The sequence below is a fragment of the Trichogramma pretiosum genome, unplaced genomic scaffold, assembly GCF_000599845.2.
Source record: "Trichogramma pretiosum strain Unisexual culture from Peru unplaced genomic scaffold, Tpre_2.0 scaffold10, whole genome shotgun sequence".
NCBI lineage: Eukaryota > Metazoa > Arthropoda > Insecta > Hymenoptera > Trichogrammatidae > Trichogramma > Trichogramma pretiosum.
This window is the reverse complement of record NW_019641652.1, coordinates 2,578,232-2,603,612: the sequence shown is the minus strand read 5'-3', so window position 1 is coordinate 2,603,612 and position 25,381 is coordinate 2,578,232. Positions and strand designations below refer to the sequence as shown.

The 25,381-nt window shown below is 32.1% G+C and overlaps 8 protein-coding genes across 16 annotated transcripts; 5 read left to right on the top strand and 3 right to left on the bottom strand.

Moving 5' to 3' along the window:
- The first annotated feature begins 455 nt into the window (after positions 1-455).
- Positions 456-1,871, top strand: LOC106659051 (jmjC domain-containing protein 7). Its single transcript, XM_014381344.2, has 4 exons — positions 456-689; positions 770-1,258; positions 1,330-1,579; positions 1,656-1,871. Exons 1-4 carry the CDS (start codon positions 626-628, stop codon positions 1,846-1,848), a joined length of 996 nt encoding a protein of 331 aa, XP_014236830.1. The 5' UTR covers positions 456-625; the 3' UTR covers positions 1,849-1,871.
- On the bottom strand, positions 1,870-6,193 carry LOC106659050 (oocyte zinc finger protein XlCOF7.1-like). Of its 3 annotated transcripts, none has more exons than XM_014381341.2 (8): positions 6,114-6,193; positions 4,842-5,124; positions 4,353-4,763; positions 4,101-4,286; positions 3,525-3,755; positions 3,203-3,444; positions 2,728-3,121; positions 1,870-2,642 (listed from the first exon to the last, which is right to left on the bottom strand). In XM_014381341.2, the coding sequence occupies exons 2-8, from the start codon at positions 5,106-5,108 to the stop codon at positions 2,364-2,366; spliced, it is 2,010 nt and encodes a 669-aa protein (XP_014236827.1). In that variant the 5' UTR covers positions 5,109-5,124; positions 6,114-6,193; the 3' UTR covers positions 1,870-2,363. The 3 variants fall into 3 exon arrangements, with proteins under 3 accessions (XP_014236827.1, XP_014236828.1, XP_014236826.1); XM_014381342.2 differs by lacking the exon at positions 6,114-6,193 and adding an exon at positions 5,817-5,915; XM_014381340.2 differs by lacking the exon at positions 6,114-6,193 and adding an exon at positions 5,450-5,654.
- LOC106659048 (UV radiation resistance-associated gene protein) lies at positions 6,082-11,417 on the top strand. 5 transcript variants are annotated; one of them, XM_014381338.2, is made up of 10 exons: positions 6,082-6,167; positions 7,180-7,364; positions 7,589-7,790; positions 7,866-8,459; positions 8,521-8,693; positions 8,801-9,027; positions 9,100-9,267; positions 9,343-10,209; positions 10,357-10,456; positions 11,157-11,417. In XM_014381338.2, the coding sequence occupies exons 2-10, from the start codon at positions 7,257-7,259 to the stop codon at positions 11,331-11,333; spliced, it is 2,616 nt and encodes an 871-aa protein (XP_014236824.1). In that variant the 5' UTR covers positions 6,082-6,167; positions 7,180-7,256; the 3' UTR covers positions 11,334-11,417. The 5 variants fall into 5 exon arrangements, with proteins under 5 accessions (XP_014236824.1, XP_014236823.1, XP_023315832.1 ...); XM_014381337.1 differs by having other exon boundaries at positions 6,086-6,162; XM_023460064.1 differs by lacking the exon at positions 6,082-6,167 and adding an exon at positions 6,183-6,267.
- Positions 11,418-11,426: 9 nt separating this feature from the next.
- Positions 11,427-14,518, bottom strand: LOC106659052 (retinol dehydrogenase 11-like). The gene is made up of 6 exons (XM_014381346.2): positions 14,252-14,518; positions 14,066-14,147; positions 13,348-13,680; positions 13,034-13,275; positions 12,660-12,957; positions 11,427-12,558 (listed from the first exon to the last, which is right to left on the bottom strand). The coding sequence occupies exons 3-6, from the start codon at positions 13,618-13,620 to the stop codon at positions 12,385-12,387; spliced, it is 987 nt and encodes a 328-aa protein (XP_014236832.1). The 5' UTR covers positions 13,621-13,680; positions 14,066-14,147; positions 14,252-14,518; the 3' UTR covers positions 11,427-12,384.
- A 299-nt stretch (positions 14,519-14,817) lies between these two features.
- On the top strand, positions 14,818-16,019 carry LOC106659092 (probable protein BRICK1-B). The gene is made up of 3 exons (XM_014381413.2): positions 14,818-15,647; positions 15,717-15,799; positions 15,869-16,019. The coding sequence occupies exons 1-3, from the start codon at positions 15,530-15,532 to the stop codon at positions 15,893-15,895; spliced, it is 228 nt and encodes a 75-aa protein (XP_014236899.1). The 5' UTR covers positions 14,818-15,529; the 3' UTR covers positions 15,896-16,019.
- Positions 16,018-17,290, bottom strand: LOC106659089. 3 transcript variants are annotated; one of them, XM_014381410.1, is made up of 3 exons: positions 17,204-17,290; positions 16,505-16,804; positions 16,018-16,399 (listed from the first exon to the last, which is right to left on the bottom strand). In XM_014381410.1, the coding sequence occupies exons 2-3, from the start codon at positions 16,794-16,796 to the stop codon at positions 16,128-16,130; spliced, it is 564 nt and encodes a 187-aa protein (XP_014236896.1). In that variant the 5' UTR covers positions 16,797-16,804; positions 17,204-17,290; the 3' UTR covers positions 16,018-16,127. The 3 variants fall into 3 exon arrangements, with proteins under 3 accessions (XP_014236896.1, XP_014236895.1, XP_014236897.1); XM_014381409.2 differs by lacking the exon at positions 17,204-17,290 and adding an exon at positions 17,075-17,196; XM_014381411.2 differs by lacking the exon at positions 17,204-17,290 and adding an exon at positions 17,110-17,195.
- A 66-nt stretch (positions 17,291-17,356) lies between these two features.
- On the top strand, positions 17,357-18,350 carry LOC106659091. Its single transcript, XM_014381412.1, has 3 exons — positions 17,357-17,483; positions 17,740-17,860; positions 18,013-18,350. The coding sequence occupies exons 1-3, from the start codon at positions 17,448-17,450 to the stop codon at positions 18,156-18,158; spliced, it is 303 nt and encodes a 100-aa protein (XP_014236898.1). The 5' UTR covers positions 17,357-17,447; the 3' UTR covers positions 18,159-18,350.
- Positions 18,351-18,706: 356 nt separating this feature from the next.
- Positions 18,707-25,285, top strand: LOC106659088 (farnesyl pyrophosphate synthase). Its single transcript, XM_014381408.2, has 7 exons — positions 18,707-19,157; positions 22,833-23,010; positions 23,097-23,237; positions 23,320-23,523; positions 23,603-23,767; positions 23,845-24,057; positions 24,136-25,285. Exons 1-7 carry the CDS (start codon positions 19,027-19,029, stop codon positions 24,334-24,336), a joined length of 1,233 nt encoding a protein of 410 aa, XP_014236894.1. The 5' UTR covers positions 18,707-19,026; the 3' UTR covers positions 24,337-25,285.
- Positions 25,286-25,381: the final 96 nt, after the last annotated feature.

Here is a 25,381-nt window from a genome sequence, read left to right as displayed (position 1 = left end):
AACTTATTTAAGCTGAGCGTTAGGGTCCAAGGTACGCGCAACGCACGGATTCTAGTACAATAAAGCAGAAATTACGTTTGGTCCTTTACAATAATAAACTAACATTTTTACCATGATTTCAAGTATCTGTAGATAGTTTTATGTTGAAAATTTCATTACGTTTCTTTTTGGCATTAGAAAAAAATTTTTTTCAAATATACATCAAGTGCTACAAACCATATGCGTTAATTAATTTTTATATATTATTAGTTAACAAAACTCTTTATCGCGTTATTCAAAAGTATACGAAAACATACGGTTACTAAAATTAGCATTTATAATTTTGAAAAAGTTGATTGAAAATTGCTTAGACCCAAGTGCGATTATTCATCAAACAGCTCGAGCCACTGTAGCAGACGTATCGGCCCACTGCGACTCTGTGACAGAACAGATCGAAGACAACAGACGACACACGTGCGTTCGACCACCAACTTTGTTTACTTTATTGACTGAATGTGCCACATGGGTCGGTATAAGTTTTTCGTCTATTTCGTTCAGGTTCATTCACAGTATTTTTAAATGTTAATAAAAATCGCGCGTTGTAAATATATGAAAGTATTCAGTAACTACTCAAAAAGTATTCAAAATGTTCAAGGATGCGGAAAAAAAAATTTTTGCGGCTTTTCAAACTTTGTCTCAAGAATCGAAAGGTTTGATTTTGGATAACGTAATTTTTGAAAAAAAATGTCAATCATTCTCTTATTATGATACAAATATTTTCATTTTCTAGAATTATACATACCCAAGGAAATTCCAGAAATAGAAAGCGATGCAATATCACCATTAATTTTTTACAGGGAATATGTATCAAAAAATATACCTGTTATTATACGAGGTGGAATCAAACATTGGAAAGCAATCGATAAGTGGAATATTCCTTACTTTAGAGATAAAATTGGTGATAAATTAGTACAAGTTGCAGTTACACCCAATGGTTATGCAGATGCAATAGCTAAAGAACTTCCAGTCTCAGGTACCTCTGATCAAGAATATTTTGTAATGCCAGAAGAAAGACACATGAAAATGAAAGATTTCTTAGATAAATTGGAAAATCCAGAAGAAAGTATTTATTATATTCAAAGACAAGATTCTAACTTTGAAGAATTTTCTGAACTTTGGAGAGATGTTGACAATCAGATATCTTGGGCTACTGAAGCTTTTGGAACATCTCCAGATGCTATTAATTTTTGGATGGGAGATAAGCGAGCTGTAACATCAAGTAGTGTATACAATTTTTATGCCCAATTATTTTTAATTTTAATTATCTTGTAAATTTAATTCAATTCTTAGTGCACAAAGATCCTTATGAAAATATATACTGTGTCATTTCGGGAGAGAAAGAATTTATCATACATCCCCCAACAGACTTACCTTGGATTCCCTACAATACTTATCCATTGGCTTTATATAAAGAAATACAACCAGGAAAATGGATAACAGAACCTACCAAAAAATCAGATATCAATGATATTAATGAGTGCAATAAAAGTGATCAAATACCTTGGATAGCTGTGAACCCTTTGAGTCCTGATTATAATATGTATGTTTTTTAATTTTTTATTTTCTAAATTTATTATTAATTAATTACAAAATTGATGTGAAAATTTTTATTATAGGTATCCAAAGTATAAAAATGTGACAAAATTAATAGCTAAAATAGGTACAGGTGATATTTTTTATTTGCCTTCACTGTGGTTCCATCATGTCAAACAGTCTCATGCTTGTGTAGCAGTAAATTATTGGTATGACATGGAATATGATATAAAATATGCATACTACAAATCATTAGAAGTATTGTGCAATTCGTAAGTAATTCAAGATTTTACGGAGTGTTATTTTCTTAATATATCATTTATTTAAATTGATTCTTAGACATTCTTACATTTGACGAAATTTTATTAAATTTAAATGATTAAATTTATGAAGAATTTTCTTTAGTAAATACAATTTAAAATTTATGTAACGACATTACATAGAACAAATAGATTACTTTGTAAATTAAAAATTGTTGAATTAATCCAACAATAGCCTCCAGACTTTATTTATTAATTAAAAAATCAAATGCCTACAGAAAATTAATGAAAAACCATCGAAAAATTGTATAATTCTTATGCTAAATCTTACAAGGTAAACTGATCGATTTCAAAGTTCAAAATAAATCTTTGATAAATTTTTATAAAATTTATACTATGATACATTTGGAAAATAAATGTACTGATTTTATTTGTGAAAATTCTTTTGAGATACGTGAAGTTGAAACAAAATTCAAGTGAATTTCGATTAAAATGACATCACGTATAAAATTAACTTTTCGGTGTTTTTCATCAGTGTTCCATCATTTCTTCTTCATCCTCTTCATCATCGTCCATTAATCTGCTGGAATTACGACGGCAGATTCGTTTTGGTTGCTGAGTTTCATAACTTTTACGATTTTCAAGGTAACGACGGTAGTTATTTTCTCGTTTTCTTCTTTGTTCTTCAGCTTGTTGTCTTAAACGTTCAGGATTCATGTGCGTTGTTACCATATGTCTGGTTAGAGAACTTGAGAACTTGTAAGTAATTCCACAAACATTGCAAGAGAGTATTTCTTCATTTGCTCCTTTCTAAGAGATAAAATATACTTTTAGATATGTATTTTTTTCATTATGTTACTGAAGCAAAAATATTATTGATTTTATATGATTATACCTGTTGGTGCACCATCATATGTCTTTGCAAATTATTCAAACGATTAAATTCCCTTCCACAAACTTCACAATCAAATTTTCTGTCTGGATCATGGTTTTTCTTATGAATGTTGAGGTCAAAATTGTTTGCAAAACATTTCTGACATATGTCACAAACATGATTTTTCTTTTCTGCAGCCATGTGTGACTGCTCATGTTTCATTAAACTAGATTCATCTAAGAAACGTCGTCCACAGTAAATACAAGGTAATGGGTGAGAGTCAGGGTTATGGGTTGACAAATGTTTTCGTAAAATATTGGCAGTAGGGAAGGTTTTCTGACATTCTAAACATTGAAAAGGTCTATCTTCAGTGTGCAATTTTCTGTGACGTGCCAAAGAATTTTGATCAGTAAATCTAAAAAGTATGGAAATAATTTTTATCAAATAAGAATTAATTTAACTTTTTTAATAAAATAACTTTAAAATAATTATTCACCTTTTAGGACACAAATCACAAGGGAAGTTTCTAGTGGTAATATCTTCCTCTCTTGCATGTTTCAATCTATTGTGCTTCAGTAATTGTAATGAAGATTTAAAAGTTTTATTGCACAGCCTGCACTTTGCTGCTGGTTGGGTTGGTATAATAACTTGAGTGCGTTTTTGTCCATTTTCATCTTCAGATATAATTAATGTCATGGTCATAGTATCATCTTCATCGTCATTTGTTTCACTGTTTTGCTAAAATTAAATATATTCATCAAGTAAAATGGAATGAAAATGATGAGAATTACATAACTAATTTGAACAATCAAATATACCCTGTTTTTAGAAACATCTTGAAGATCTAAATCAGGTAAAACATAATTTTCTGTTTCTTCTGATTCTTGTTGAACTTGATTCACTTCTTCTTGAGCATCTTGGTCTTCCTCTTCTGCAAGTGCATAATTACCATCTGGAGTTAGATACACCGGTTGGAGTTCACCTTGTTCATTTTTGAAGTATAATTGTCCATTTTCATCTTCATGCAAAAAAATTTGCTCTTGTTCTGTCTGCAATAAATTTAAAAGTAATTATAAGTTTTTATCATATCTGATATTTTTTTTAGATATTACACAATATACAGGTTAATCTTGGTTTCATTATTTATTTAAAAATTTTTTTAATCTTGTTGTTTCTAGTAAAATTAGAATTTAAAAAAATTCTTTTTTCATTTTTGAGAGTTAAAATAAGATTTTTCATTAAAAGTATCAAAACAAAATAGAAAATTTTAATTTAGAGTTTTTAGAGCCGGAGTGTATGCAAAATATCCACTCAATTAGGAAATAATTTTCTAGCACAACCATTACAATAGAAATAATGTACTCGAAATTTTAATTTTAAAAGGAAAATTTTACCACTTCTTGTTGGGTTTCCACCTCAGCATTTGATTCATCCCATTCAGCATTTTCTTCTGCTGGTGTTTCATTGGTATATTCATAGTGTTGTTGATCTTCAACCGATGTAACATATGATCCGTCTTCATTTACAGCATAATAAATGGTACCATCCTCTGCAACTTCAGAGTTCTTATATTTTTCAACCTGTGAAATAACACATTGTTAACACTACTTTATTTAAGTTAGAGATAAAAAAATTTTTTTATATACCTCAACAAATTGTGTTTCAGTTTGTTCATTTTCTTGGACTTGCTTTCCTTGTTTCTTGGTATTTAAAACTGTGTAAACCAAGTTATTTTCAGCATTTTGGACAATTTCTTGTTGACTATCATTATCATCAACGCTATTTTCTTGAGTTACACCGTGCTCATAAGTGGTTTGTCTAGAATTTTCATTTTCTTGATTTTCATCAGCAACATCTGAGGTAACTCCGTTATTGTAGTTAGTATAATTTTCATATTCATTACTGTTGTCGACTTCTTGATTTTCATGTTGTACTTGATTAGTTTGTTCGTCTTGCTCATAATCATCGTCTTCCCAATCAGCAGATGCATCATAGTGATATTGATTATTAAGTTTTTCTTGAGCTGCTTCTTTGACCAAATGAGATGCATAGATGACCTAAAAAACATATAAAATAAAATAAAATCAACACCCAATTTATGTATGTTTAATAAATTATTAGTAAAAAATATTTACTTTTTTGGTAATATCAGGATTATAAGGTACACCATTCATTTTTTGATTACCACAATTTTGAGATTGTTCAGTTTTTTCAACTTTTGCCTGACCTGAAAGAGAATTTTCTTCTGTGTTATCATCATCTTCATCATACACTTCTACAATTTCTTCAACAATTTCTATAATTTCTTCAGTTTCGGTTTCCTCGTCTACATTTTCTAGGATGATTTCTTGGCCTTCTTCGGCTTGATTTAATATGCTTACAATATTCTGATCCATATCCATATTTATCTTGTCTTCACTGAAATTCCAAGGAAAGTATTTCAAAATATTATTTACATAACAGTTTAACTTTTGTGCATTATTTTTTTTAATACTGGTCAGTAAAGACGAAAAAAAATTGATTTTCATCTATCATAGAAAAACGTAAGATTTTACTGAAAAGAATCACCGGTACTAGACTCAATGTAAACATACTTTGAAGAACGTTAAAAAGGGCCTTTATACAATTATCAAAGTTGTGTACATACAATATATAAAAAAAGATGAAACTAAGGCGTGGACACGAAACATTGAAAATGACTGATCGTTCATAACCTTGTTTAACGCAAATATATAAAATCTACCTTGAACGAAAATTAAAAAGAACCGCTGGGAGTTGTTTTGATGTATAAACAAACTTTTCAGTACACTTTTCACAGTTAGAGTATGCGCTTGTTTCCAAATTGAAAAATAATCAAATTCGGCTGAGTAAAATCAGTCGGTATCAACAGACTGCATGTATTAGTACTATATAGACGAATGAAAAAGGAGACGCACTGCTCAAGTGAGTGAGCAGTGGCCGCTATGTGGATCGTGTACTTATCATCAACGGATAGGAAAATGGCTGCGTTGACGGCGGCACGCATACAGTATTATGTACGATTCTTTTGGGGCATTTCATTGATTTTTTCAAGGAAATCTAAGGCCTTAATTGTTCGAGGTGCAAGATACCTTTAATTTTTAACTCGTTAGTAATTACAACGGTGATTCCGTTCGCAAGGCACTAAGTTATTTTCTCGTCAAAGCTCGATCGTTCATCAATTGCCGTTTACTTTACGTTAGCCAATATGTAGTACACATAACACACAGCAAGATGATACTTTTTTCGCTCAACTCGGTCGATACACTAAAGTAAACGAAAGCGCGTTCGAAATAGTTTGCTGATCGGAGTTCATGGAGCAGGTTGAAAATTTGCAACAACTGAAAGCCGGCTACACCGGAATAATCGAATTTGTTTAGATTACATACCAGTTATAGCCTTCAAATAAAGGAATGTGTGTGCTTTAGCCTTCCATAGGTATCGTACGTACACTTCACCAATGAATGGCAATGTCGGTGTGTTGTCGCGGCTTTTTGCGCACGCGTTTATGCATCTTCCAAAAAAATGCTCAATTTAAGACCGGTTAGTTCGGAGTTTTAAATATCTTATGCTTTTCAACTTTGAAATAAAATATATACTGAATAATAGTATAATAAATCTAAAAATTTTAAATTCTTTTTGACGAAAAATCTGATTCACTTGTTTTTACTTAAACTTATAATAATTTTTCTCAAACAGATTTGACCTATGAAGAAATTCTTACGATAAAAATTCAACGATTTTTTTTTAGGAATGCTTATATTTTTAGATTACTTTGAAATATCCTTATGAAAATGATTTGAAGCATATTTGTCACAAAAAATTACAATTTCTAGTCATATCGTATCCATAGGGCGTACATTTATATGCATTCATCAGCTCATTCGAGAAAAAAATAACTGATAATTTATTGCAAGGAGCAAATGTACCGGAAACTACTAATTGCATCGGGTCTGCAGTAGTGCGTAAAATATAGCAAACGTAATGTTAGACCTATATCTTAAAAAGGCAAGCGACTCGAATTATATAGGCCAAGCGTGATAATGATACTGCGAAAAAGCGAGAGTGCATCAAGTCAGCAGCGTGTCAATTAATCCGTGGCCTGCTGTACAATATTTGCGCGACAATGAAAATTAAACACATAAATATTGCATAGATGTGACAAGCAGATGTTACTCATGTTATAAGAGCACATATAGAAGTAGCAAAAAAAATCGTATTGAGTTAGGCATATGCGAAATATGCACGTAATCTCATAAACACGCAGATAATTTAGCATGCTGTTGTGTTTCTGTTTGTGTAATGTTTCTTATGTGTATAACACCAACATAATAATAGACATAACCTACTGTTTGTCTGTCAATTGTCGTAGGATGTGTAACATAATCAGTGGTGGATAGATAACTCTCGCTTATCTAGTCTTCGATTTTCCAACTTTTTATTTCTTTCTCTCAGTGCTCGCAGGTGCAATCTCTGTGTCATTTTAGGCACATCGATAAGTCGTATTGAAATAATAATGTGCATAAACAATCATGGAGCAGCAGCCGGAGCCGCAATGCTGCGTTAAGGAGCTCGATTTGACGTTGCAGCCTCGGATAGCACCCCGTTATAAAACCTGGTTGCCACTTGCGACCCAACAGGTGACATTTAGTTTTACATTACAAACGATTCTTATCAAAAAGCTCCAGACGATGTAAAATCAAATCTTGTTAATTATAGTATGTCAATGATTTGAATCTCAAATAAAATTATATTTTTATTTAAATTAACTAATCCTTCTCTTTTAAAAAGTAAATTTTTAATAAATACTGAAATAATATCTGTTATCTATACTAAAGTTGAGTTTATAAATGTTTATTTCCAGCTTCGATTAAGGAATTTAATTCAAATTATTGGGCATAAGCTTGAACATGATCAGCAAGAAAACTGCTGGTACTATTACACTATTCATAGGACATGTATGTCATCGCCTTTGTATACTAGCGAACCAATTGATAACTCTAGTCCAAGATGGTCAAGTCTGGAAGTTTCTACTTTACATGGAACTGGTCATGCTAATTCTAGTGGTAAGATGAGTGCTAAATCTGAAAAAAATAGAAGATAAGTATATTTTCAATATTTTGTGATCATTTAATTTACAGAAATTATACTAAGGCTATGGAAAAGGACTCTAAAAGATGATCCATCATCAGATGTCACTGTGTTTACTTGGGGTATATCTTTTACTGGATTAGCTTACATTAGTCCAAAATTACCCAATGATTTGGATAATATTGTACATGACAATACCCTTATTTTTCACATTCACGGTGGATTTTTTGTACCACCATTTTGTCTGCTAATTGTCCCAGAGCCCAAAAAACTCCTAACTATAAAAGTTAATGCATTTGAAACAAGGGATAGTTATACTCTAAGTAAGCTATGCAATTTAAGAAACAAAATGCAAGCTTTGAAAAAACAAACAGATTCTGTAAATAGTTTGAAAGAAAAAATAGCGTCTGGAGAAAGTTTAAATATTCAGAAGTATCCTCAGCCTCAATCAAAGCTGAATAGATTACTACAACCTAAGAAAGTAGATAGAGAGAAAAAAGCTGAAATTTTAAAAATCAAAAAAGATTTAGAAATTGCAAAATTTAGAACAAAATTATTGGAGCAGGAGAGAATAAGAAAAATGGGTGAAATTCGTACATTGAATCAGTGTCACTCTGAATTGATGGAAGAAAATCAAGATCATGGTAAATTTTTTTTTCTGATCAAACAATTTTTTCAGCTAAAGTAATATTATTATTATGATAGGTTCAGATCTAATGGGTAGATACAGAGATTTAAATAAAGAAATTGAAAGGCTTCATGAGTGGCGCCAAAGTCATGCAGATACTAGAGAAATATATTTGCAAACAACTGCCTGTCTCGCTCATCGTAGAAGGCAATTAATTGCTGCATTAAATTATATATATCCTATCAGTAAAGTAAGGTTTTTAAGATTTCTAAAATAAAAATTTAATTTCACTAACTTATTTTGAGGTTTGAAATTTTTAATAAACTATTAATACTATTAATTTCACCATTTACCTAGGAACAAGATGATAAGTTTTTAATAAATAATGTTCATTTGCCTGATAGTGAAAAATTGGAAATGGCAAATGATACTCAAGTAGCTGTAGCTCTTGGTTTTGTTGCTCATACTACTCAAATGATTGCAACCTTTTTAGATGTACCCAATAGATATCCTATAATCCACTATGGATCTCGGAGTAAAATTGTTGATCATATTCAAGAACAGCTTCCAGACCCTAATCGACAGTAAGAATAAAAGTTTAATGAAACTCTATGCAATAAATTTTTACTCAAAAATGATAACTGTTGATGTTTCAGATTTCCACTTTTTGCTCGTAGTAAAGACAAGCTTCAATTTAATTATGCTGTGTATTTATTAAATAAAAATATAGCTCAATTGCGTTGGTATTGTGGACTTCCAACACCTGATTTACGTGCCACTTTACCTAATCTTTCAGGATTAATAAATATTAAACCAAGTCATATGTAAGTTCTTACTTATTTAAAAGACAAGTAAAAATATTCATATTTAAATTGTTTGTAATTTTTTTTTTAATTTAGATTGGATAGTTCAAAAAGAACATTTTCTGGCTCTTCATTAGATATTGATTGTGGAAATAATAAAAATATACCTCTCACTCCACCAATGCATAAAGCAGTGTTAGAAAAATCTCATAAAACATCTCGATCTATGAGCCACTTTAAAGGTAATAAAATTTTACTTGGCTCATCACTTGATCAAGGTTTGAATCAACCATCCATGCAGTCACATAATTTAATGAAACAATCAAAGAGAATTTGCAAATCTGAGGAAAGTGCAATTGATAATGGAATATTACCTGATAACATGTGTAATAACAGTAGTGATGAAATTATTGATAAAACTATTTTTGATGAAAAATTGAATTCCCTAGAAAAATGTCAAAATAATGCAAATGATGATGCAGCAAATAGTAGTGCAATTGGAGATGATGATATTGAAATAATGATACCAATGTCAATATCAAAATCTCAAATATGTTCGGATAATGTTAATAGTTTTCATCCTACAAATGTCAGACAAAGAAGTTCTAATTCAATAAGCAGTTGTGAAATGGCTCTTAGTGGTATAATAGATGGAGAGGATAGTTCTAATGGAAATTCATCCATGAAAAATGAAGATACATTTGATGGTGTTATTTATAAAAATAAAAATGTACAAAGTACAGATACCAAAAATTATTCAGTTGATGATACTGATAACAATGTAAAAATTGTAACTAATACAATTCAAGTAGAAGAAATAGAAAAAGGTCAAGCAATTTGTAAAAACAGATCTAATTCAAGTTTAGATGATTGTGATAATATACAGAATAGTTCTAAAAAAAATATAGAAGATAGCTCAGTGTTACCTTTAAAATCAGAAATAAAATGTGATATTCAAACAAGGTACTGCTTTTGTAAAGATAAATATTATCTTTTAGTTGTTTTCATCCAATTTAGAAACTCATTTTATCATTGCTTCCATTGTAGACCATCATTTTTGTTTGATTTTTACTTTCTCATTATTCCAGTCTGACAGCAGAATCTTTTCAGGCAAGACCAAGAAAACACTCAGGGACACCTTGACCATCCTTGCACAAGTGAGCTAGAAGCTGCTGTTCAAAATGATGAAGAAAAATCTTGTGGTTTAGAGGTACGAATATATTTTTATTTTCATAAAATAAAAAAATTAAACTTTCCAAAGATGTTAATGAATTGTTTGGAAATTTTCTTGTACATTCACCATTATTTCATTATTTCATATGAAGAAAACGATGAATTTTAAAATAGTCAAATAACTTCAATAATATTTTTATTATAACTGATCATTTGTTCCATGTCTTTAATTATATTAAATCGAAATTCTTGAATATACTGTTTCCATTGATCTATATATATAACTAGCGACCCCGTCGTGGCTTCGCCCACGATCAATTTTTTCAACTAATTCGACTGTTTAAAAGATCTTAAGCAGGCCACGTCAAGTGCGTAGTAGAAAATGTATAAGTTGAGTCCGGACACTTGTAAAACTCGAATAGCGTAATAACACATGTACACATCAAATACAATGTATTCCGATTCACCGCGTGTAAAAAAAAAACTGTTTTCGGTCTTTTTTATAACCATTAACCGAGACAGGGGCGAGCGAGAGCGCGAAGAGGTAAAATACGAAAAAAATTCTGAACTTAAAAATAAATAAGCAAATAACGGTTTTAATATGATAGAAACCTGCGCAGTGGTATAATATATACGTGGTAAAAATTTCAAGCCGATTGGACAAATAGTTTTTGAGATCATAAAGGACAAACAGACACCAACTTCGCTTTATATATATAGACTTTTTTTTCTTTCAGAAAAATAATGAAATGAATGCAAGTATAGATGCAGCAAAAAGTGTGACTAACAAGCAGGATCTTACATCAACAGAATATATGGATTCAATAAGAAAAAGTTCTGAAAATGTCTATGCACGAACAAAAGCTTTAGAGAATAAAACTACGAGTTTCAAGATGATTAGACCTCGCTTGTGAACATATGAAACCATCATTTTCAAAAAGTATTGCATTACACCACTTATAATTAATATATAGTTATATTTTATTTTATAAAAATTATTGTTTTGCATATTTTACACAAATCCAAATTTTATTTATTTTATTTACGTAAATAACTTAAATGTACATAATGTGTATAAATAGACCTAATTTTTACAGACTTGAGTCTCTCTTAAATGAAATTATTAAAATCTAGATTGTACATATAAAAAAATATCGCAGTTGTATTTCTAAGAGAATGAAATAAAAATTGTTGATTTTGGGACTGTTCACACGATTCTAATTTTTACCTTTTCTACGCCTATGCCATTTAATCATGTATTAAGATTATGTTCAAATAACATAGGTCAATTTTTAGTTTATTGAAAAAAAATTTACAGTTCTTAAGCTAAATACTATACTCTTCTAGAAGTTTACTACTAATTTTCAAAATATATATTTCTGAACTCATTCTTTCTTTTTCAAACAGATTGCTTACGATTTTCACATTTTTATGGCACTAGATAATTACATCTAATTTGAGCGTCTGACTATTCAAATACAAGTTGTTTTTTTAATTAGATAAGAAATAGCACATTTTTAATATACATTTATGTGCTGTGATAAATTATACAGAAAAAATCATAAAGTTAAGAACTTTAAAAGTTTGCTTTGATGATTTTTGAGATTTATAAAATTATTTTATGAAACAATTTTAATCAATTCACTTAACATAAATGATATATATTTTATTGTTAATTATATCATTAAAAAATAATAATAATAAAATCTATGTTGCTTCATATCATTGTCCCAGTATATACCAATAACATAGATTTGGGCCTTTTTTTACCTCTGAGTTTAAAAAGATACTTTTCTCAGGGATTACAAAATATGAAATTTAGTTGCTCATAAATTATACAATGTTCAGGATAAATTTCATCAGTAGTATTTTTTTAATAATATCTTTTTAAATATGAAAATGAATTTTAATTTAAATATAATTATCAATAATTAAAAAATGAACTTAAAACTAGAAAGTGTAAAATTAAGTAGAAGCTTGTTCAAGACCAGTCAACTGGGCACTTACATCCCACAATTTATGACCAATTTCGGGCACTAACTCTTTCTTACTTTTATATTCTTTACAGTCCCTGTACATTTTTCCACTTTCATTGACCAGAGCTGGATCAGTAGCACAATGTAAGATTGTTTGGGCACCCTAGAAAAAATATTAGCATACATCTCTAGTGTTCCTTAAAATTGTAAACATTTACCAAAAAAAATCATAACTGTGTTACACTACACAATGATGAAACTTACTTGATTTGCAGTTCTTAAGAATAATAGTGCTACTGGAGAAAAAAGTATGTAATGGAACCAGCTTCTTTTTACATGCCTGAATAAGCCGGTGTAAGCAAAACCAGGACATACCATGTACACGCTTACACCACTATTTTTTGTCATTTTTGTAAGTTCATTAGCAAAATATGCATTTGCTAATTTTGAATTACAATACCCTGGGTTCATGCGTCCTTTCACTGGTAACTTTTTTTCCCCATTTAAGTTATCAAAATCGATTGTTCCAGATTCCAAAAGTTTTGATGTAACAACTACAATTCTGTTTGTCATAATTAAAAACATGTAAGGAAACTTATAATTTTTATAAAATAAAATAATTTTTAAATTGCATTTACCTGCTTGGAGCACATTGTTTTAATTTATCCAACAAAAGATTAGTCAACAAGAAATGGCCTAAGTGGTTAACTCCAAAATGGATTTCAAAACCTTCTTTTGTAAGTTCCTTATCTCTATCTTGTAATGGCACATACACTCCAGCATTATTTATTAGAACATGAATTTCTGGAAAATTTTTTAGTATTTCTGCAGCAAAATGTCTAATGGAAGTCAAGGAAGACAAATCAAGTTCCATAGGAATCTAAATCATATTACAGAAATACCACAAATAAGTGCAGTTCTAATTAATGATTAAAAGAAAAGAATATCTTACTAATTCAGCACCCAATGTAGAACTTCTTATTTCTTGAATTGTTGCTTTTGCTGATTGCAAATTTCTGCAGGCCAGAATAACAGTAGCTTTTCGTTTAGCCAACTCACGAACAGTTTCTTTTCCAATTCCAGAATTTCCACCAGTTACAATGAAAACCCGACCTTCTAAATTACTTTTATTTTTGCATTTACCCCATGAATATTCTCTACACTTTCTCAAAAAACCAGCAATCAGAACAACGGGAAAAATAATATAACATAATGTTACAACCATTTTTAGTAACTTGAATAAAATTTGACTAGATGAAACCTTATTACTGGTAATTGATGTCAGCTGAAAGAATGAAGAATAGACAAGATTTTTATCTTTTCAATAAGAATTTTAAAAACCTCATGAAAACTGATTGTCATGATTATATCATAAAAGATTGCATGCTTATGCGATCAAATTGTATTTTAAATATGTATAAGGAAAGAAAAATATTTTTTATTATCATAGGCTGTAGACACTCAATTTAATTTCTATTTTTAAATAAAAAAAATCTAAAGCTTTTTTCAAATAATTTTGTGCAAAATTTTGTAGTAAAATGAGCTTTTTTTCAAACACTGATACAGATTATTTATGCCAATTTCGCGTCTGCAATATGAAATGTAGCCAATAATGCAATCAGTCAAGTGTAAATATATTGTTTGAGGATGAATTTTATGTAATTACATACCTCTTTCTTCAAAGAAGACGGAAAACAATCGATATTGCCATTTCAAATAATATATCATTAATTTTTTTATTACAATGGTAACCTATTAATCGAAAAATTAAATAAAAAACAATTGATGAGACGAATGGGTATTCCAAACTCCGCGACGCAAAGTTTGTGCAATGTGCAACGAATTTTGGTGCTTACACAAGTCACAACGCCAGTCACCACCACGATCTCCACACCTAACTGCCGTGACCTGTGCGAAATTTTGATGATCTTTTTTTCGTTTTGCGCATCTCATCAATATACCTTTTCGGGTAGGTAGTCTGTTCTAAATAGAGATGCGGGTACGGAAATATTCACGCATATCGCAAAGATAACTTGTTCTGTTTATTCTCTTTATGAAATAATTATAAAATTTATTTACAGTGCAAAAATTATTAGAAATTATTGCTCGGCATAAATATCCACAACCTTACGTGCTTATAACTACCTTCATAGGTATCGTTAATTGTTAGGATTTACATTTCCGCATTATTAAGGAATTTTTATGTGAGGTGTAAAAATAATTGTATAAAGAGAATTGATTCGTACATGATTTTGTATTGCATTGTAAGAATTTGATTAATTTTCAAATATTTATTATTTATTATTTATAATTAAAGAATATATTTCTCGAAGAAATCAATAAACTTTTATTGCTATAATCAAATTGATACAGCTATCTATTCTGATAAAAGTTTTAATAAAATAAATATTTCTCTAATAGAATTCCGCTGGGAGTTTTGTTTTGTGTTTTTACAATATTTTATTCATATTTTGGCTAAATTTGTATGTTAAAAATTGTCTTTTTCTACAATTTATGACATGATTCTATATTGATTATCTCAACTAGATGAAAATGTTTAAGAGATTGTAACAATATGACTCAAGTTTCAACACTGTTCAAAGTCAATAACCTAAAATTTTCAGAACCCTTGATTAATAATTTATAGAACATTTATTTTGAATGAGTGGTATAATTTATAAATGCATTTTTGACAGCTAAGGTTCTTAGTACGGAACAAAACATAAGGTTTATTGTTATATTCATACAAATTCTTCAAGTTGGTAGTTTTGAACTTAATAGTTGATCGAATTAAAGTATTAAGGTCGCTAGCCCAAGATTCATCTTGATAATGGATCATTGATTAAGTTTTATAATCAAAATATTTTCTGTCTAAAAATTTGTTCAAGATAAATAGGCATCACAACAATCTTTTGAATAGTTCGATGCAAAGTACTGCCAAACTAATGGCACATAAGCGTTTAGTTTACTCGCCTCGTGACGAACGAGTAGATAGTACACACCTACTCTTTGTCGTAAACACAAATGCGACATTTTCTCGTGAGTTCGTAAACTGTATAAAAAACTTTGACTGTGCCCCGTGCACCGATTACCATTGACATTTGTGAGTTTATAGTTTTACACAACAATTCAAAATGTCAACTCACAGGGAAGCGATACAAAAACAAATTCAACAAGATTGGGCTAATCGCGAGTACATTGAAGTTATTACCGGCAGTATAAAAAAAATCACAGATTTTTTAAATTCTTTCGGTAAATCAAAATTTACTTTCTCTGTTCTCTGTGTCTTAGCAATATTCTATTTTGATTTTACTTTTACAGATATGTCCTGTAGATCTCGTTTAGCAGTGTTGAACGAGAAATTAACGACTTTAGAGCGAAGAATTGAATACTTGGAGGCTTGTGTATGTAATGTCACATTTGTAATTCCCAGTTGTTTTCTTGATTTATATTTAGCATTGAATTTATTCTAGGTGACTAAGGGAGAAACTTTGACGTAATATAAAGTGTCATCAATAAATAGCCCATTTAAAAATAAGCAACGATAAATTATTGTAAATATTTATACAAGAAAGTTTTCATAGATGAAAAAGATTAATAAATAAAGCTTAAGTTCATAAACTACCAACATATTGTTTTTATTTACTTTTGCATACAATATATTATTTTAAATAATATTTTTCAACATTTAATTAATAGGCGACGATTGGTTGTATCAAGCTAAGAATTGATTCAATTTTCAAGTTTATAGTTAAAATTTTTGTAATAATCTAATTTATCAAAAGGTCTCCATGGTTCTGGATTGAAGTTTCGGTATGGTACATTTCTCCAGGAGAAATAGCCTCTGACTGGCATTTCTTCAGGGAACAAAATATTTTTGGTTTTATAATTATGTTGTCGCTGATCTTTCTTCATGACAGCAATGAAAACCATAAGAGCTGTACCCCATCCACTAATCATTGGATGTCTCTGCCATGCGTGTAAAATGCTACCAGAGGCAAGGGCTATAAAAATATAAAAAATATTATTTATCATCAAATTTAAGAGTGAATAAAGTCAAGTAATGTAAAATTGAATAAATCAATATTTTAACACAAAATAGGCCATACCACCAAGAACGTAGTTAACTTTATCATCTTTCTTTCTAATCTTTGTTGAGACATAGGTAACTCCAGAAAAAGCCAAACACATGCCAGTTAATGGTACCATCCAGTAGCCAGCAGTATTAAAGAACTGTTTAGCATTTGTGCAATGCGAAACTAAACAAGCATCAAACAATGTACACCATGTTCCTGTAACTACCCCATAAGGGGCTAATCCCAAAATTTTCCCAATTGGGTCTTGTCCATCAGGCTTATCAAAGTATCCAAAGTTTTCAATCACATATAGTAGTCCTGGCATGATGCTAGCTGAAAATATTTGAAACTTATTATGAATTGATTCTATTCAATGATTGTTTATTTTGAATTTGATAAGGTTGAAATAGGTGTTGCATTGATCAGTTTAGGTTAAGTAGAAAGATTGAATAAGATTAACAAAATACAATTTGTAAACATGATATGGTTATTGTTCTTAATTAAAAAGCATTTACGTGTTCATTAACTAGTGAACTTTTCGACCTTTTTAAAATGTAAACAATCAAAAATGGTAAGAATTTTATGAATTCAAACAAATCTTACACTGACAAATATATACTACATGCAAGCAAATTTACTTTCGTGACTTAAGAACAATAATCTAAATAGATTAAAATTTAACTGATAACCAAAATTGATTAATAATTTCTTCTAACACAAAAACATATTTACTTAATAATCTCGCATACAGCTACGAAGGACTTATAGACGGACAGCCATCCGATCAGCTGGTGACATTACATAACGTTCACCAATCAGAATCGAGCATAAGACTTTCGAGCCAATGGCAAAATAGAATCTTCTGCTACAAAAGAATGTAGTACATTGATGGTCTGCTACGATATCGGAGTTTTTCAACAGCACTCGGTAGAATATTAATTTATAATAGAGATAAAAACGTCAAATTTTCGTCAAAATGCTACGAATTGTCGCTCCCCGTTTCGTATCAAAGGTATTTGTCCAGTATAAACTTTTTTATATTAAGATGTTTACTTCGGTTAGCACGCATTGAGGTCAAACATGTTTAGATATCATAATTAAATCTAAACTTTAATAAATTAACCCAATCAATAAATGCCGAATTCAATGAATGAAATACAAATACATAAATAATTTGACACAATCAATAAATTTATTCATAATTTTAATGCTCTCATACAGATTGATTTTAATGTTCAACTCATGAACATATTATTTACAATTTTCAGAGGTGTTTAGTGGTACTCAACAGAAGTCTAACATCAGATCAACATACAAGTAATAAATGTGGAGAGGATATTCCTGAAGTACCAGGATTAAGTGAAAAAGTTGTCAAAGTTCCAAATGAGCGTGAGTAAATAGATCAAATGATTTTGCGTTTACTTCTTAAGTGAAGGTTTACAATATTATAGAATAACTTGTCTTTTTTCTAATTTTATTTTAAATATGCCAAATATGAATAATGTTATAAAGTTATGTTATTTTTTAATTTCTTGTTTCAGGTGTAGGGTATGCAGGAGCATCAAAAGATGCAGAATATAAGTGTCCAGAATACTTTTGCTACCACGTAGATTCCTTTGGTGATTCGTTTGTTGAAATGGAAAAGTATAGATTGCCAGCACCATCAGCTTTGAAACCAAAAAAGTGAATATTATTAGAACATTTTGTGTTATTATTATGAATTTTGAGTGAAATCAAGAAAAACAATATTACTTTGTTATAAAATATGTACATTTTGGATCGAAAGAATATATGCAGTCAATAATGTGTATTCGATAATTGTTCATGTTTAGGAAATTGAAAAAAGTAAAGACAAAAAAATGTAATTATATAGATTCAATTCATTTGGCTTTTTGGTCGAGTTATTCCCATATTTGTAAGGAAAAAATTATTAATTGTTCATGTTTATACAATAATTAACGACTATTGCAATTAATTAAACAGTTCACATCTTCGCGTTGCATAATGTATATTTTATTTGGCAGCTTTCATATACTAATAAATATATATAAATTAACAATATAAAAAGGCTAACAATGTTTTAAACAAAAAATAAAATCTAGCGCCGCTATCGCCAATGTGTAGGTATCAGTAGCGACATCTATGGCAAGTAATTTGCCTATAATACATAACAATCATGAAATTACTCGACTGGTATATAATGTTTCATCGAATCGAAGTATTACCTCTGCAGCAGCACTTGGCTTGTCTCTCTCTCTCGCGCCCGCTGTGTTTACGCTTTCATCGGAGCATGCAGCGAACCGCCTATAGAGAGGATGAGCGATACTTAGCTTAGTGGAACCGCAGACTCGGCGAGAGTACAAGTACATTTCGTACGGGCGTTAATTCTCTAGTCGTGTTTGTGCAGTTCGTACGATAGTGCGTGTATGTGTGGATCTCAATAAGAGTCAAAACTGTGGACATTTCAATTAAGATTAGGCTAAAAAGGAAGGTAAAAGTTTGGAGGATTATATCGATAGTAAAGAGGGCCTACGTGATCGAAGCAAGTCATTAGAATGGCCTCCGGCTCGTTGTGGAGGCGCAGCAGCTCCAAGAGCATAATTCGAGCTGCAGTTTCACGTGTTTTCGCCAATGATAATTATTTGCAACGGCAGGTAGCCGAACCCTTGTACTGCAGCCGGCTCCGGTGAGTTCTTCATGTTATCACTTTTGTTTACAAAGCCCGCATACATCTATAATACTATGTAGCTGAGCAGCGCGCGACAATCTTGCGTTATTTCTTTTTGCGCTTCGTTGCGCGCTCCGTTTCGCATGCTGTATAGATGCATACCAGCGAAAAACTCGTTTCAATCCTTTCGGTATTTTTGCATTTCGATAACTCGTTTGCGTCGATGATTCGCCAAGAGTAAATACTTCAACTTTGTATGCGTGCAATATGTGGTGGAGTTCATCGATCTCTTCGTTACACGTTGATTGTACAAAAGGCACCAAGTCGTTTGTTTTTTCATTCATGTATTTTCGCACGTACACATTGTTATTCGCCGCAAAGGCTACCAGGTACGACGTTGCACTTATTGTTTACGTCTTGGATCGCATTTTTTTTATTATCGCTGACGATAAGTGCAGTAGATTACTCGGCAACTCGCAAAATGATGCGCTATGCGAGATTTAAAATTTACTTTGCTATTGATTGAGTGAATGCAAGCTGTCTTCTGTTTTTGATTTTATACTCTTTGAGTGGAAAAATGTAGCTTTGAAAGTATCTTTAGTCATCATAAATTGATTGATAATGGAGTATTGATAAAACGAATCGACTACTTCACAATCCACATAGATGTTGAATAATATGTGCGTGTAGAAAAAAAAGATATGATATATTATTAAAGCAATAGTCGCGCGATTCTGAACTTTTGCAAAGAATCTTACATTTAAATCAAAACGATATGCTTTCCGTGAACTCCGCATATGTACTTAGCAATGGTAATGAGTGTTTAACAAACACTTGACATTGCGAAAGCGATGTCTTCTCGTTGGTTCTTTTAATGGAAAAATAACCCCGAGATAGAAATGGTCAGTCCAAAGAGTTGAAGCGCTTCGAAAAAGATGAAATGAAATGTGAAAGTTAATACATATTGCTTCAAAATAGCGTAGCTTGCGATGTGTCGCCAGTGCGGATGGACATAAATGCCGTAAGACAGGAAAGTCGGCTCCGAAAGTGAATAAGAAATCGGGTTATCGTAACTAGCCATTTGACACGTTTTTTTGTCCCCCATTTCAATGGACAAAAATCGAGATTCGTACGAAGCGACGAGTGAACCGAACTTGCTCTGATGCAACGGATGCATCCTATATAGCGTGCATCGTGCACTAGGCTCACATTCTGATAAATCATGGGCGCGTAATGTATACGTGAGAGGATGAAAACGAAATTTTACGAACGCAAAGTTAGCATTAAAAAGTGCTCGCGTACATTTACCGTTGGCTAATACTGATTATTCGAGTGGCCACGAGTGTGCCGACAATTTCTCGTGCGAATAATTTATAATTATATACATTAAATATTAAAGCACGCGTGCTTTCTAAGCTGTCATCAATCTGGCTGGAAAAACTTTCTTTTTTTTATCGCTCATCCTCGAGCGTGAAAGATCGAGTAAAAATTTACGCTCATTCTGGTTATAATTAAATATTTTATGCGTAAATAAAAATGCGTAAACTTATTCATAAACGCGCTAAACATTTTTTATCTAATAAATACGAAAATCGCAAACAAAAGATAAAGTTGAATAAAGAGCAGCGCACACATTAATTAAGCATTGTTTGATGCCTGAAAACACCTGTTACGCGCGCGCGAGCTTCTCCTACAAAGTCAATCTTTCATACAGCCTGAGCGAGTGCACGTTGTGCGTTTCAGATGTTTTCAAACATATAGTAAACAACACTCGGTGATCCTATCTCGCTGCAGCAGTTTTAATCTCGCGGGCAATTATTTGCAATTCTTTAGGCTGCGAAACGGAACTTTTTCTGCGTTTTTTTTTCATTTCATCAAAGATAGTTCTGTTTTTACGGCTCACGAGCGAACGTCAACGATCGGAAAAATGAGTGTACGCGCTCGGAGGACAGTTTTCAAGTTTATCGCGTATTGTTTCTCATAACAAATTCGATTGCTTTGTCTTTTTGCGCCGGAGACACGTCACGCGAGCATACGTGCGGCGCCGATCGTAAATTGCTCGCTCGTATTCATATAAAACTTTGAAATTTACCTCGTTTTCTCGCGAGAATCGCGCTCCTATATGTAGTCCAGCCGAGCTCCTTCGCTCCACGCTCACGGCACGATCAATTCTAATTAATTTAAATTACTATTTCTAAGCATGCGCAGTATCGGACGTAATAGATTTGACTTTACATAAATGACTCATCGCGTCGTATTTCCGTGCGCAGCGATCGAAAATACGCTTTTTTTCCTGCCGATTTCCACGCTCATATTATGCATGCATTTCAGACGGCAGCAATTACACACACTGACTTGTTTACTCTATTTCCGCAGCTAATTACATAATTGTGCTTTATATTTAGAACCGAAGCAGCGGAGTTCATTTCTAGTCGATTTTACGACTACTTGCTAACATATTAAATACGTGTTTCTTTCGCCTTAACGATAACGCAGAGAACAGGACAATGAGTCTCGCTTTGAAAGAACGACACGCGCGATAGATACGATTGTTTACATCTTTGAACAGAGAGACGGACTCGAGCGAGCATGTAAAAAGCAGCTCTAGCGAGAAATGTATTCTCGCGTGTAAGCGTAATAAGCGAGTTCTGCGGAGATGTGCGACGACTGTCGACCTCGTCCTTCATATCAAGAGTTGAAAAAGTGTCCAGTCAAGATATATATATGATTGTCACAACTTTGATTCTATCGAATGTGATTTTTCTATTACTCGAGAGCTGTAAGATACTCTACCGGCGCTCCATTTTTGTAAATGTCTATCAACCATTGCGAACAATGTATCGGCTGTGTTTCGACAATGGAATAGATATTATAATTACTGGTCGAACTAGCCGACCGGGCAGCACACGTCAGCCTATCGGGACAAAGTAATTGTCGCGCAGAAAAGAAATTACTTATTGCAGATTCGTATCGCATTCGTTGCGACTATTGTTATTAAAATATAACTCTCGAAATAATATTAAAATGCTACTAGCCATGAGTATAAGTAGGCGCACGTTAGAGAGTGAACTTTCAGTTGGTCTTGTGCGACCTCAACTTTGACTCTCTTCCTCTCTTGACAACGTTCAATTTCTTCTCGTTCTACTCAATTAATCTCGTTTGAACAAATGACTGTACTTTATCATTGAACGATAATAGGTATATAACTGGCTCGTACAAATTTATGTAACGGACAAATGTGTGCCGATTGCAGTGCATTGAACGAGTACGCCAGCATACAGTTTCATTTACTCGCAATCGTTCATAGATCTATAAAATGACTCGAGTTACGTCTTTAATTTGTGCGACTCTCTATTTTGAAATGAGTAGCATTTTGAAACGCTCGAGCAGTCGACAAAATTCGCCAATGTGAGGGAAATGTATTATCAATGATTGCTGACCAAGCGTTACGTGGAGAGCCCATTCAACGCGTCTGAATCTCAAGCTTTATAAAGACTTTCTAGAATTTCACGTACGGATTCGAGCACAGCGTTACTGCTTTCTCATTCTTATCAGTATTGCTATGCGCTGCACGTACAAGTTCGCATACTGCATATTATGAAATCGGCACTAAATGCAACTAGTCTATTATATAATAATGTATAAATAATTTAATGCATCACGAGGTAATTTTGTCTACTTTTGTCAATTCAGAATGGCTTCGACACTGGACGTGAACAGAAAGGACATGCACTCGATGCCGCAGACTAGCATCTTGACCGCCAGGGACGAGAGCCGAGAGATGATGGCACTTTGGCCGGACGTCGTGCGAGATCTCACGGACGCTGGACGTTATCGCGACGTGCCCGACGCCACCAAGTGGCTGGCCAAAGTAAGATCGATTTTATTTCTTTATCTATATTCTGTATACTCTTTTCGTATATAGTCACGTGCTAAATGATCGGTTTTTTCGCACAGGTTCTGCAGGGCAATGTCCCGAGTGGCAAGAAAAATCGAGCCCTTTCATTAGTCTATGCTTACAGAAAACTCGTACCGGCCGATGAGCTGACAGACGACAACCTTCGCCTGGCACGAATTTTGGGATGGTGCGTTGAAATGGTACGTATCGATACTATTTTTGTTTTCTAATCCACTCGATTGTCTACTCGAACTACAGAATAATCACGCAAATCATGCGCAGTTTCAGGCATCCTTCCTCGTTCTAGATGACATAATGGACCATTCACAGATGCGGCGTGGCCAACCCTGCTGGTACCGCCAGAATAATATCGGCTTGGCTGGTATCAACGACGGCAATCTCTTGGAGTCGTGCTCCTATCAATTGCTGAGAACCCACTTCAGAGGCCAACCTTGTTATGTCGACTTGTTAGAGACGCTCATGGAGGTTGTTACTATTTCTTATTGACCATTAATTAGCGCCAATAACTGCAATTAACACGAGCTTTTTCATGTCTTTATTGCAGTACTCGCATAGGACGACTTTAGGCCAGACTCTTGATTTATTATCGACGAATTTCGGTAATAAGCCTAATCTTAACTTGTTTACCATGGATCGATACAATTCTATTTGCAAGTATAAAACTGCCTACTACTCTTTTGTTATGCCTGTTCAACTTGCCATGTATTTTGTGAGTACGATTTTTAAATTGAATCATTTAAAAAAATACACCACGCTTCATGTCGCCGATCGATTATTTTCTACCAGGCTGGTGTCAAGGACCCGGAGGTTCACAGACAGGCCAAAACTATCTTACTGGAAATGGGCCACTTTTTCCAAGTGCAAGACGACTACCTCGATTGTTTCGGCGATCCACAAGTCACTGGTAAAAATGGAACAGACATTCAGGAAGGCAAGTGCTCTTGGCTTGCTGTCGTGGCTTTGCAGCGAGCAACACCGGCCCAAAGAAAGGTTTTCGAGGTTTGTCAATTTTTTCAATTATTTTCGATTCATTTATTTGATCCTTTGTTTTACACAAAAATCTTGTTCGACTTTTAGGAGTGCTACGGTTACGAAGACCCAGAAAAAGTTGCCAAAGTCAAGCAGTTGTACAATGATTTAGGATTGCAATTGACCTATTCGGTGTATGAAGAAGAAAGTTATAATTTAATGAATACTCATATCCAACAAATTTCCAGAGGATTACCTCACGATTTATTTTTCAAATTTCTTGAAAAAATATATCGCAGAGATTCGTAAGGTCTTAATTTAGCTCAGTCTTACGAATTCAATCATGTATATTGAAAAAAGCTTTTTTACTATGCTTTACAACAGGACGATATAAATATTTATACATATTTCTATATTAAATATTTCATATCATTCATGATGTTTATATGACTAATATAACATTGAAAAGTGTATGCGATGTAATTCATTTGGGTTGAAATTTATAAAAACGCTCAAGTCAGGATATTTTCACTTTTGTGCTTCAAGAATAAAAAACAAATATTTTTTTTGAATTTTGTAAGAGAGAATAATGCGAATGTTGCTAAACATTCAGATTTTTGGTTTGTTTAGAGTATTTACATTCATTTTCAGTAAAGGTATTGAAAAAAGGTCATTTTAAACTCATTTGTATTAATCGCAACTTTATTTAGTGTACTCATTTCATTGAATTCAGTGTTATATTTTTTGTGAACATAAAAACTAATTTTTTATCTATGAACTAGATAATAAAAAAACAAAATAATTTTTATAAAAGAAATTGAAAAGTTGAAGAACCAAGAAATCTACTGTTACCGATCTATATATGAAATGGTCGATAATGTGAAAAATGTTCAAGCCGTTGCCAATTTACGGTAACTGAATGAATAAAACAATGTTTAAATCATTTTTTTGAGTCATGTGAATGCTGCGATGACGTAATAAACATTTATTGTCTATGAGTGCTAGACCACTGTGTAATGAACCTCTTTTTTTTAATTATGTTCATTTAGTGCAGACTTGATTGTACAATTCATTTATTTTATTCAAGAAACATGATTCTTGTAAATGTTGGGTTATATTTATTAAATTTGAAAAATGATTTAGCGCTAACTACTGAAATGTAACTTATACTGAATATGTAACTTTTTATCTGCGAGTTGTTAAATATTATACTTGCAAAGTTAAACAAATCATATGAAATAAAATGAGATATTTTTAACTCAAGCTTATATTATTTCATCACTTATAAATAAGAAGAAAACCAACTTCATTCACGCGTAGGTGTGATTTCTATCAAATAAAAAAGAGGCTGTTA

What these genes read in the sequence shown, in the direction of transcription:
- LOC106659052 (XM_014381346.2), bottom strand. Translation starts at nt 13,620, where the DNA reads ATGGTTGTAACATTATGTTATATTATTTTTCCCGTTGTTCTGATTGCT. An exon ending in CTACATTGGGTGCTGAATTA is followed by an intron (nt 13,276 to 13,347) that starts GTAAGATATTCT and finishes AATATGATTTAG; the next exon opens with ATTCCTATGGAACTTGATTT. An exon ending in AAACAATGTGCTCCAAGCAG is followed by an intron (nt 12,958 to 13,033) that starts GTAAATGCAATT and finishes TATGACAAACAG; the next exon opens with AATTGTAGTTGTTACATCAA.
- LOC106659051 (XM_014381344.2), top strand. Translation starts at nt 626, where the DNA reads ATGTTCAAGGATGCGGAAAAAAAAATTTTTGCGGCTTTTCAAACTTTG. An exon ending in TTTGTCTCAAGAATCGAAAG is followed by an intron (nt 690 to 769) that starts GTTTGATTTTGG and finishes TTCATTTTCTAG; the next exon opens with AATTATACATACCCAAGGAA. An exon ending in TTGAGTCCTGATTATAATAT is followed by an intron (nt 1,580 to 1,655) that starts GTATGTTTTTTA and finishes TTTTTATTATAG; the next exon opens with GTATCCAAAGTATAAAAATG.
- LOC106659048 (XM_014381338.2), top strand. Translation starts at nt 7,257, where the DNA reads ATGGAGCAGCAGCCGGAGCCGCAATGCTGCGTTAAGGAGCTCGATTTG. An exon ending in TGCCACTTGCGACCCAACAG is followed by an intron (nt 7,365 to 7,588) that starts GTGACATTTAGT and finishes GTTTATTTCCAG; the next exon opens with CTTCGATTAAGGAATTTAAT. An exon ending in ATATATATCCTATCAGTAAA is followed by an intron (nt 8,694 to 8,800) that starts GTAAGGTTTTTA and finishes CCATTTACCTAG; the next exon opens with GAACAAGATGATAAGTTTTT.
- LOC106659091 (XM_014381412.1), top strand. Translation starts at nt 17,448, where the DNA reads ATGCTACGAATTGTCGCTCCCCGTTTCGTATCAAAG. An exon ending in CTCCCCGTTTCGTATCAAAG is followed by an intron (nt 17,484 to 17,739) that starts GTATTTGTCCAG and finishes TACAATTTTCAG; the next exon opens with AGGTGTTTAGTGGTACTCAA. An exon ending in TGTCAAAGTTCCAAATGAGC is followed by an intron (nt 17,861 to 18,012) that starts GTGAGTAAATAG and finishes TTCTTGTTTCAG; the next exon opens with GTGTAGGGTATGCAGGAGCA.
- LOC106659050 (XM_014381341.2), bottom strand. Translation starts at nt 5,108, where the DNA reads ATGGATATGGATCAGAATATTGTAAGCATATTAAATCAAGCCGAAGAA. An exon ending in TGGAAACCCAACAAGAAGTG is followed by an intron (nt 3,756 to 4,100) that starts GTAAAATTTTCC and finishes AATTTATTGCAG; the next exon opens with ACAGAACAAGAGCAAATTTT. An exon ending in ATATGATGGTGCACCAACAG is followed by an intron (nt 2,643 to 2,727) that starts GTATAATCATAT and finishes TTTATCTCTTAG; the next exon opens with AAAGGAGCAAATGAAGAAAT.
- LOC106659089 (XM_014381410.1), bottom strand. Translation starts at nt 16,796, where the DNA reads ATGCCAGGACTACTATATGTGATTGAAAACTTTGGATACTTTGATAAG. An exon ending in AGTTAACTACGTTCTTGGTG is followed by an intron (nt 16,400 to 16,504) that starts GTATGGCCTATT and finishes ATATTTTTATAG; the next exon opens with CCCTTGCCTCTGGTAGCATT.
- LOC106659088 (XM_014381408.2), top strand. Translation starts at nt 19,027, where the DNA reads ATGGCCTCCGGCTCGTTGTGGAGGCGCAGCAGCTCCAAGAGCATAATT. An exon ending in CCACCAAGTGGCTGGCCAAA is followed by an intron (nt 23,011 to 23,096) that starts GTAAGATCGATT and finishes TTTTTCGCACAG; the next exon opens with GTTCTGCAGGGCAATGTCCC. An exon ending in CCCAAAGAAAGGTTTTCGAG is followed by an intron (nt 24,058 to 24,135) that starts GTTTGTCAATTT and finishes TTCGACTTTTAG; the next exon opens with GAGTGCTACGGTTACGAAGA.
- LOC106659092 (XM_014381413.2), top strand. Translation starts at nt 15,530, where the DNA reads ATGTCAACTCACAGGGAAGCGATACAAAAACAAATTCAACAAGATTGG. An exon ending in AGATTTTTTAAATTCTTTCG is followed by an intron (nt 15,648 to 15,716) that starts GTAAATCAAAAT and finishes TTACTTTTACAG; the next exon opens with ATATGTCCTGTAGATCTCGT. An exon ending in TTGAATACTTGGAGGCTTGT is followed by an intron (nt 15,800 to 15,868) that starts GTATGTAATGTC and finishes AATTTATTCTAG; the next exon opens with GTGACTAAGGGAGAAACTTT.